The 9,636-nt window shown below is 26.6% G+C and overlaps 1 protein-coding gene across 3 annotated transcripts in view; it reads right to left on the bottom strand.

The window, feature by feature from the left end:
- Nucleotides 1-784: 784 nt before the first annotated feature.
- Nucleotides 785-9,636, bottom strand: part of LOC100168079 (neurexin-4) — a 19,689-nt gene continuing 10,837 nt past the window's right edge. For all 3 annotated transcript variants that reach the window (XM_008186853.3, XM_008186852.3, XM_008186854.3), the window contains 21 exons: nucleotides 8,362-8,503; nucleotides 8,094-8,297; nucleotides 7,865-8,031; nucleotides 7,407-7,592; nucleotides 7,178-7,339; nucleotides 6,886-7,102; nucleotides 6,702-6,793; nucleotides 6,466-6,628; nucleotides 6,273-6,398; nucleotides 5,953-6,156; nucleotides 5,723-5,878; nucleotides 5,486-5,632; nucleotides 5,249-5,419; nucleotides 5,047-5,164; nucleotides 4,871-4,971; nucleotides 4,564-4,800; nucleotides 4,271-4,450; nucleotides 4,046-4,179; nucleotides 3,755-3,965; nucleotides 1,195-1,332; nucleotides 785-1,133 (listed from right to left, as the gene is read on the bottom strand). In XM_008186853.3, the coding sequence (XP_008185075.1) occupies nucleotides 943-1,133; nucleotides 1,195-1,332; nucleotides 3,755-3,965; nucleotides 4,046-4,179; nucleotides 4,271-4,450; nucleotides 4,564-4,800; nucleotides 4,871-4,971; nucleotides 5,047-5,164; nucleotides 5,249-5,419; nucleotides 5,486-5,632; nucleotides 5,723-5,878; nucleotides 5,953-6,156; nucleotides 6,273-6,398; nucleotides 6,466-6,628; nucleotides 6,702-6,793; nucleotides 6,886-7,102; nucleotides 7,178-7,339; nucleotides 7,407-7,592; nucleotides 7,865-8,031; nucleotides 8,094-8,297; nucleotides 8,362-8,503 (3,447 nt within the window). In that variant the 3' untranslated portion in view covers nucleotides 785-942. The remainder of the gene's footprint in view (nucleotides 1,134-1,194; nucleotides 1,333-3,754; nucleotides 3,966-4,045; nucleotides 4,180-4,270; nucleotides 4,451-4,563; nucleotides 4,801-4,870; nucleotides 4,972-5,046; nucleotides 5,165-5,248; nucleotides 5,420-5,485; nucleotides 5,633-5,722; nucleotides 5,879-5,952; nucleotides 6,157-6,272; nucleotides 6,399-6,465; nucleotides 6,629-6,701; nucleotides 6,794-6,885; nucleotides 7,103-7,177; nucleotides 7,340-7,406; nucleotides 7,593-7,864; nucleotides 8,032-8,093; nucleotides 8,298-8,361; nucleotides 8,504-9,636) is intronic.

Genomic DNA, 9,636 nt, shown 5'->3' with positions numbered 1-9,636 from the left:
ATGTACTTAAATTAGTTAATGTAACTATATATTTTTCTAACACAATAATTTTCTTATAACATAATTAAATATAAAGAATACTACTTATATTATGGACGGAACGTGTATATAATATTTGAGAATTAAGTATAAATATATCGTACAGGTAAGAAGTTAATATGTTAAGGTGAACCATAATCAATTCAATTAGATAAATCAGACATTTATAGACAACCATTATAAATACAAATTATAAATGTACAATGGATTATGAGAATATAGTTTTAAAATAATTGTATATCATTAATTTACATCAGACAATTTTATATTATTTTTTATAACATTCACCTTTAAAATTTAACAATAACCTTGACGTATTATACTTAATAATCATCAATTATTTTTAAGGCAGTCTGTATGTTAGCTTATCAAAAAAAAAAAAAAAATGAGATTCACAACTTAAAATCAACAATCATAAATGTCATAGTCATTGGTAATAAAATAAAATGTTTACATTTTATACATAACCTGTAACCTATAACATATTGTTATAAAATATTCAATTTAATTAAATGTTTAAAAAAAAAATGGTAATATAAAATACTGATAATAATGGAAATGGAAATAAATCATAAAATAAATGTTTAGTATAACGGTAAGTATTAATTATGATTTAAAATAGTAATAATAAAGTACAAAAAAACAATAATATTTCTTTAAATTGCAATGTAAATCCAAATTTACCAAACATACTCTAATACAGTGTAAATAGTGTAATACAGTAAAGTTATTAACAACCAAAAAATAAAAACTGTTAATTGGTTTCATTTAATCTGTTCTTCCATAAATAAAATAAGTAGAGAAAATAAAATATCAATGTTTTAAAAGGTCTAGAAAATGTATAATAACTATTTAAAAAATTATTGTTTGATTAAATAATAATAAAGATAATAAAAAACTAAATTAAATAAACCATTCTCGTTTCTTCTGTACTTGGTGTCCAGTGGTCGAATGTATGACAGCATCATCAGGATCTAATGCTATATCAGCACCTCGATCTTCTTGTGTAATATAATCACCTTTATGACGAGCCACATATCGACCAACCAAAAATGCAAGTATCAAAATTACTATCAAAATTATTGAAAATATTCCTAGAAAAAAAAAAAATTAAATAAATAAATACATTTAATGAATAATTACATGAATATTTACCACCAATTAAAGCAGAGTTAGTCTCATTGTATGCAGCCTTTACTTTATTTTCATCTAATATAGGAGGAGGTCTAGTCTCGATTAAAGGTGGAGGATGTGTGACTGGTTCAACACCACAAAAATCTTCTTTTATCGTAGCTAGATTATTTATAAAAAAATTATTACGTACCTAGGATTAATCATATTAAAATATAACAATATGTAAATGGTATACCATCAAGGGGCTCAGAACATAATAAATTGTTTTCTTCAACTTATTATTTAATATTAAATTGTTGTAGTTAAAACTACTACAAATGATTTAGTCAAATTTAATCTAAAAAAAGTGAGTAAGTGGATGTCGCTCTGCTGTACAGTAGGTTACAAGTAAGTCACTGTAATGAATGGTATTAAATTTGAATTCAATGATACAATATTATTGTATAAAAAAAACAATTCTGAGCGAAAATGGTCAGTCAGCCTATTATATTACTAAGTATATTTATTATTTGATGATATTATTGTGAATAAAGTAATTTATATATAACCTATTTATGTAGAACCTTGTTTTAAATTTTCAAACCCTAGCTATAAAAGTTGAACATTTAATACATTTTTAACAACAAAATAATTATTAAATTTTGTCAAAATTCAAACTTTAAATGCTTATAAAAAAATTGTGCTTATGTATTTTTAATATATTTCAATTGCTATTGTTACAATATTTAAGGAGCCTAGCATTCAATTTTCATGCTTTTTTACCTGACAAATAAAATTTTATTAATATTAAAAAAATTGAAAACTGACATCGTTCAAAAACAGCTCAAAAAGAGTCAAAATATTTTCAAAATTGTATGCTGTATAGAAAATGAAAATATAAACATTCAGTTTTCATGTATCTACAATTATTCATTTTTGAATAAAAATAAAATAACAAAACCGCTACATGATAAATCAAGTGAATATCCAATATTGTAAAAATATGAACTTCAAATGCTCATAAAAATTTAATTTTATTTGCTTGTAGACATTTTTTTTTTATAAAGATAGGTAAATTTATGAATAATCAAATCTTAGATTTAGAAAGAAAAATTTTTATGTGTTCTCATTTCAAAATAATTTGCTAATTTTTGTGAATTTCTGTATTTTGTCAAGATTTGTACTTTAAATGCTTATAAAAAAAAATTGTGACAAAGAATTTTTAATATTTTTCAAATGTCATTGTAACAATATAGTAGGAGCCTTGCATTGAATTTTCAATCTTTTTAACCCAACAAATTAAGTTTTATTGGCATTCATAGAAAAAAGACTAATAAAATTGGAAACTAAAAATGTTCCTTAACAGCTCAAACTAATCAAAATATTTTGAAAATTTGATCGTGTATACAAAATGAAAATATAAACAACCAGTGTGAAAATGTCATGTTTAAACGTTCATTTGTTTTAAAGTTACAACAATAACCAAAATCAATTATGTGGAAAACCGATTTTGCGTAAAAATTCTCGTTTTTCCTTAATTTTTATATTGCTTTACCTGGAGCTTTTGAAAACTATTGGGAATTTTAGCTATGAGCAACATTTATCCAATGATTAAAAAACTGGTCAAAGAAATGCAGTCACAAAAACCACATTAAGTAAATTATAATTATATCTATATATTAGTTAAGTATAGTTATAAAATGTAACTTGAAGTAAAGTAATAAAAACTAACATTATTTGATAAATTTTGTGTATTCTCGTTGATGAGCAAAAAACAGGTCTTCCTAGCTTAGTAAAATTGGGATGGTCTGCGATCTATAAAATATTATCGAAGTGGTCCGTGGTGGTAAAAAGGTTGGGAAACACTGGTTTACATAGTTATTTACTTGTTTACAAATTTTGTTTACGTATAAATTTGACTTTGTTCTAATAAAAATGAGGTATTAGAATTGCAATATAACGTTAAATTTTTTTTAAATATTGAAAATACTAAAAGGGATAATGGCCAGTTACGCCATGTTCTGTCCTGATATTTGACTGCTGTAACTACAAGCCGTACATAACAAAAAATTATTTTAAAAGGTTTTAAATATTTAAAAAATACTAAACCTAAACCATTTCTCTTAGAATTGAACACTTTTAAATTAAAAATTTTGATTTGTGTTTTGTGCTCCTTTTAAGTGTATGTCAGCGTACTTTTGTTTTCCCACGCGCAACATAGAAAAATATATGTTTAGCAGAACCAACCTAGTATTATTACTTTTAATATTAGAATGCACTCACCTTTTATCAAAGTTTAAGTTAAGAATATTACCTTTGTTCCTACCCCTATGTTAGCTATTTTATGATTTTTTAAATTATTATGTAAGTTATGAACATGTAACGTTTTTAGCTTAAAGTTTGATAATAGGTGAATTCACTCTAATATTAAAAATAATAACATAGGGTTGGTTCCACTAAACATAAATTTGGTATGTTGCGGGTGGGCCAGAGAGAGAGAAAACAAATGGTGCGCTGACTAATTGTTACATGTTTTTTCTTGCACAATTTTATTTAATAATATTATTCCTTTATTGTGTATTATTAAATTGAAACTTCTTACTATTCATTCCACTGACATTTGGAGGTCCATCTTGTTGGAATAACAATTTCAGAGGATAAATATCATCAAATTCTACACGTGAAACACAACCAACAAAACCTTCAGTCATAGATGTATTACGGCCAATGTACATGTATTGAATATTGTTAAATTGTGCATCAGTAGATTCTTTGATGTCAAAATGAAATTCTTTAGGATCCGATCCATCAACCTATTAAATATATGTAAATACATTATTAAATACTAAATAGTAATAGAATAATAATTGAATTATTTTATGATTTAAAATACCTCCATGATTAGAGTAGAGCCAGAATTTTTTCTTCTAATTCTAAGATCATGGTATTGTCCAAGACCAAAATGCTGATCTGGAAATATTAATTCTTGACGTTCAAATCCAAAATCAAATACAACCCGCAAATGACCTGTCAAGAATAGAAACATTTTTATTATTTTTATTATTTGAATTATTTAATTCTATAATAATTAATAAACATAAAAAAGTCTAATACTAACCGCTATTGGAAACCATAATTGTCATGTATTCTTTTGAAATATTTGAAAAAAGTCCAAGTAGGAACCCTTTTGGATTAGTAGTTGTAAAACCTACTCTAATGTTTTCAGATATTGTTGATCTCCATACTCCTTCAAAATCATACCTTATCATCGAATTGGCCTTAAGACTCACACCGATTTCTATAAATGATGTATTTGTATTGAAAATCAGTAAAAACATATATTATATTAAGTCGTAACACTTAATTCTTACAAAATGTAGTTATAAAAAAAGATTTGAAAATTTGATTTACCATCCGCACAAATTGGTCCTTTAAATGCAGTCCATCGACAGTCACAAGTGTAACCATCATATTTTTCAAAACATGTTCCATTATTAAGACACGGACTACTATCACATTTACCAATACATCCAGGAGAAATACCATATAACCCCTTTTCAGCATATGATTTTAAGTCTACGAGTTGTCCGTTTAACATAAATGCTCTCAAGCAACCAATGAAACCATTTTGTTCATCAGATGATGCTCCTAAAATAATGGATATATTTAATAAATTATAAAATAATGAGTAATGAATAACAAGTTAATAGCCACTTACCAATGACTAATTCAGACGTCAAGTGTATTGCTCGCACAGGACCAGGAGGTTCTCTTACTGACTGTTTTATGGCTCCATTTACAATAATTCTACTTTCTTTTCTGAATTTAAGTACAATTTAATATAAAGAAATCAAAATTTCATTAATATACAATTTATTTAAATGAAAAACTAACCTATTTCTTTCTAAGACAACTGAATGCCATCTATCATCATTAAGTTTGTCGGAAGTTTCCACACGAACGTTTAAAGGTCCACTGCCCGCTTGGTAACTGAATTGTAAAGAGTGACCACCTAACAACCAAAGTAGCAATAAATATTTATGCTTGATAATAATTATTTATTTGTATAAAAGTTAACACATAATTATTTTATTACTTATAAGTGATAATTTTATATAATCTTTAGGTCCATGACTTTCAAAAATAATGGCATTTTCAATAGTTGTTTTAAACTCAAAATAAATGTCACCATTTTGTCCAAAGTCAAATGTTGGTAAACGAATCTGTGAGTCAAGTTTGCGGAATGTAACAACATTATTAAAAAGCTCTGTAAAATAAAACACAAATCATTTGTAAATACAATTTTTTTTTTTTAAATAAAATAGAAATTTACCATCTCCTTCACACATTAATGGTCCAACTTTAAATCTCCCTTCTTTATCATCTAACGGGGTACCTGTGTCTCCAAATCTAACTTGTTTTATTGGCAGATGCTCTTTTTCTCTTATATCACCACTGTCTGATTGCCAACTATCAAGACCTACAGAAATGTCAGAAAATATAGAATAATCAAAGTAATTAAAAATATATTCGTGTAAACAAGCAATTTACATCTTATTATATTATTTACCTGAATCACAATTGCACCATTTAGTAGGATCTTTACAATTACCAATTATACCACATTGACATTTGTATGAACCTGGAATTGAACCACCCCAATAATCCATTTTTTGATTATGTCTAGATACCCACCATCCGAATGGTCGAAAATCCAACCCATTTGCTGTTAATTGTAATACATTATTAATATTTTATGATAAATGAAACGTAATTCTTATTAGCTATTAAGTATAATACCTGGAGAATTAAATAATCTAGATTGTTTACAAGTATAACTTAATGGCTGCCAACATGAATGTGATCTATTAATAAGTGCTTCAATTTGAAATAAATCTGCATCATAATTGAATTCTTGTCTAAAACTTCCAGGTTCTTGAAAACCATCAACAGTGGAACCACTTTCACTTTGATGCCTAATTGTTGTAACTATTCGTCCATCAGCTATACATTAGAATATGTTTAAATAACTTTTTTTTATGTTTTATTCACATTTTAAAAAATAATTATAATTTAATAATATATTACACAACATTGAAAATACTAAATAGTGTATTTACCATAATATTGGCATGTAACTGGAAACGGCTTTAATGGACCACTTCCATCTACATCTATTTTTATATCAGAATTTTGTCCTACTGGATTAACATTCTTAAAAGCAAGGCATGACAATGGATTCAATGCTAGTTATGAATAACATTATTAATTTAAAAAAAATCATTTTTTAATTTTATAAATTGAATTCCTTACGTGTTTGACATACAGCACCACTATATCCTGTATTTCCACAATCACAGAAAAAATCCTCAGAATTTTGTTTACATGTTCCAGAATGCTTACATGGACTTGGATTGCACCGATCACTCATTTGACAGGCATCAAATAATACTTCTTTATCACAACAGTAACTTTCCTAAAATAAAAATATTATATATGAATTAAAAATACTTATTTAAAGGGATAAAAGTAGTGTCATCAATATTTACTCCTAGTTTCCAATCGGTTGGTAACATGTAATTGCCATCAATTGTAATTAAACGCATACACCCAACAAATCCAATTGTACCATAAATACCTCCTAAAACAGTATACATTATATTATTATCATAATTTCAACCATAATACTAAATATATATTTAAAAACAAAGTCAATAAAATAATTTATCTAACCGGCAATAAAATTATTTTGTCCCGTTAAGAAATCTAATTTTCTAATTGTCTGCATAGGTCTATTATCTACATTAAGCTCCAAAAAATTTTCTTTAAGAATCAAAATCACGCTATGCCATTTCCCATCATTAAAACTTTCTTCATAGTTGTCTAAAATTACACGCGTGTTGTCTTTGGTCATCAACTCTACTTTAATGTGTTCATTTTCCAGGTATAACTACAATCAAATAAAAAATTGGATTCAATACAATATAGAAAATGTAAAAGTTAAATTGTTTTAAAGATATATTACCTTGACATATCCATTTACTAAAAATTTGTGGTGAGCTAGTAACCCACGTTCTTCATAAGTCCGAAATGATAATGATATATTGATCTTTTTCATACCCTCATAACTTCTAATTCTTGCATAAGATGATCTTGATAAAAATGTAACGGGAACAATAGGAGATTCCTAATAAAAATATAATATTTTAGTAATTATTAAAATTTAATTTTAGTATATTAAATAATAATCGTACCAAACAAGTATATAATGTATTTATCTTTTGATATTTTTGCATTAACCAAGAGTCTCCAGAGTTGTATGACTCTTTAACTAAATAAATCATATTTGTTGAATTCATATATAAGTTTTCAATACATCCAGTAAAATTTGTATTAATTAATAGACCTTCATTTAAATGTGGAACACCACCTATATATATCTATAAGTAAAAAAAAATTATATATTTTATACATATTACAATTAATATTTCATTGTCGTCATGCAAAAAATGACTAAGTGAAAATGTTTAAGATTTTTAAATTTGAGATTTGTATTATCTAATTATTTCACTTGGTCAGTTAATGCATATTTAAAACACAACTTAGTTGCCAACATGCAAAAGTGACCAAGTAACAGTAACAAAAACAATAGAGTACTATAAATCTTAAATTTTAAACATTTTCAGGACAGATTCAATTTTATTTTGCATACTTCACGATTAAGATCTAGTCTTTCAAATTCTCCTTTGATTCGACCTTGAATTGTAACACGATCAACAGAAAACACAACATCAAGCCTATTTCTCATTATTATGACTTCATGCCAAATGTTATCATCCAGTAAACTACCAACCGACAGACTAGTCATAAATTGAGATCCTAAAAAATAAATAACAATTTTAACCACCCATTACATTTTTCTAAATAATATCAAAATATACCTAAATTTATATTTAATAGTAGCCGATTATCTTTGAGCTGTAAAGCTAAATAATCTCCTTGTGATCCAATTCCATATAATAAAATTCCGTCGGCCACATTTGTTTTGAATCTAAATCTAATTGATTCTCTATGGGCAGAAACAGGAGAATCTCTCAAGTTCCAACGTACCAATGAAGTTCCATTGAAATAAAGGCTATCCGATGCTAAAATTAAAGTTAATATTATTTTAATCACTCAATATGTATGAAATATGGTATTGATATTTACAATATGGGCATCCATAAAGTTCCAATCTCAATGAAATTCTGTCTCTCCATCTAGTAGGATTAATTCTAATCCATTGTGCTATGATAGGAACTTCAAATATATTTCTGGCCGAATCATCTCCATTAATATTACCTCTAAATAACTACAAATAAAAATATGTAAACTATTGATAGATACATGTAAAATTATTATTTTAATTTTTATAATTAAACTACGAGCTCATAAATACAAAAATATTTAGTAAATAACTGTTTAAAATTATAACTTTTAATTTAATTATATAATGTAAGGTAGCATTTGAGAATTTTCCAATTCTATTTAGTTTACAGCATATTCTTAAGTGATATATACTTATATCAACATCAAGCAGAACCTTTGTAAAAGTTTTATAACCTTTTAAAATATAAATATTATCATTTAACAAAACTAATAGCATTTGTGTATTTTTTTTATTATAAAATGACATTAAGAATAGTATAGCATGTAACATTCAGCACACTATTTGTTTTTTAGGTACTTATGTGTTATCTCGACTACCCAAGTATTTCCAAGACTACCTGTGAGAACACTCGTGTTATCTCGACTACCCAAATATTTCCAAGACTACCTGTTAGATTCTATTTAAAAATGTACATTCCCGCGCTGTAATCTGTATCATCTTAATTGACAATTTAATTTTGTTTTCGATGTACAATTTACTATCCACGTATCTTGCCATCAGACCAGGTATTTATGTCGTCAGTCAGTCGACAGCCGTCCTTATTACGTCCGTCAGTTATTATTTACTGTATAGTACATACGCGCTACGACTAGCCAACATGAATTTTTTTAATTTGACATCTTCAGAAAAGGAAGCTGTGCAATTTGCGTTAGCAGGCGCTAGGGAGTTTGTACACGAATTCCATGTTATTCCAAACAACTGCAGCCCCGACCCCGATATGGCTTTTGGATGCATCCGTGTATATTTTTTCGCATTTTATGTTTTGTATTATTTGGAAATATTCTTGTTTATAGATTGAAGGAGGAGTGTCTTTTTTTTTAATTATGGAGAGTTCGGTGTTTGCTACGCTGAGATTTGTCCATTAGGGAGGAGAAATAGTTAATAAATCGGAGATGACTAGATTGTTCTTCTGGAGTAGTGTTGTTAAAGTTTTAAATTTTGGATTGAAGTCGAGCGAAGGAAGAGAATTGGATTATATTATATTATTAATTATATAATTATAATATATTATATTATATTTTTACACCAGATTTTTTTTAAGGGGATTCCACACC

The sequence above is a fragment of the Acyrthosiphon pisum genome, chromosome A2, assembly GCF_005508785.2.
Source record: "Acyrthosiphon pisum isolate AL4f chromosome A2, pea_aphid_22Mar2018_4r6ur, whole genome shotgun sequence".
In the NCBI taxonomy this organism is placed as follows: domain Eukaryota; kingdom Metazoa; phylum Arthropoda; class Insecta; order Hemiptera; family Aphididae; genus Acyrthosiphon; species Acyrthosiphon pisum.
This window is presented reverse-complemented; position numbering and strand designations above follow the sequence as displayed.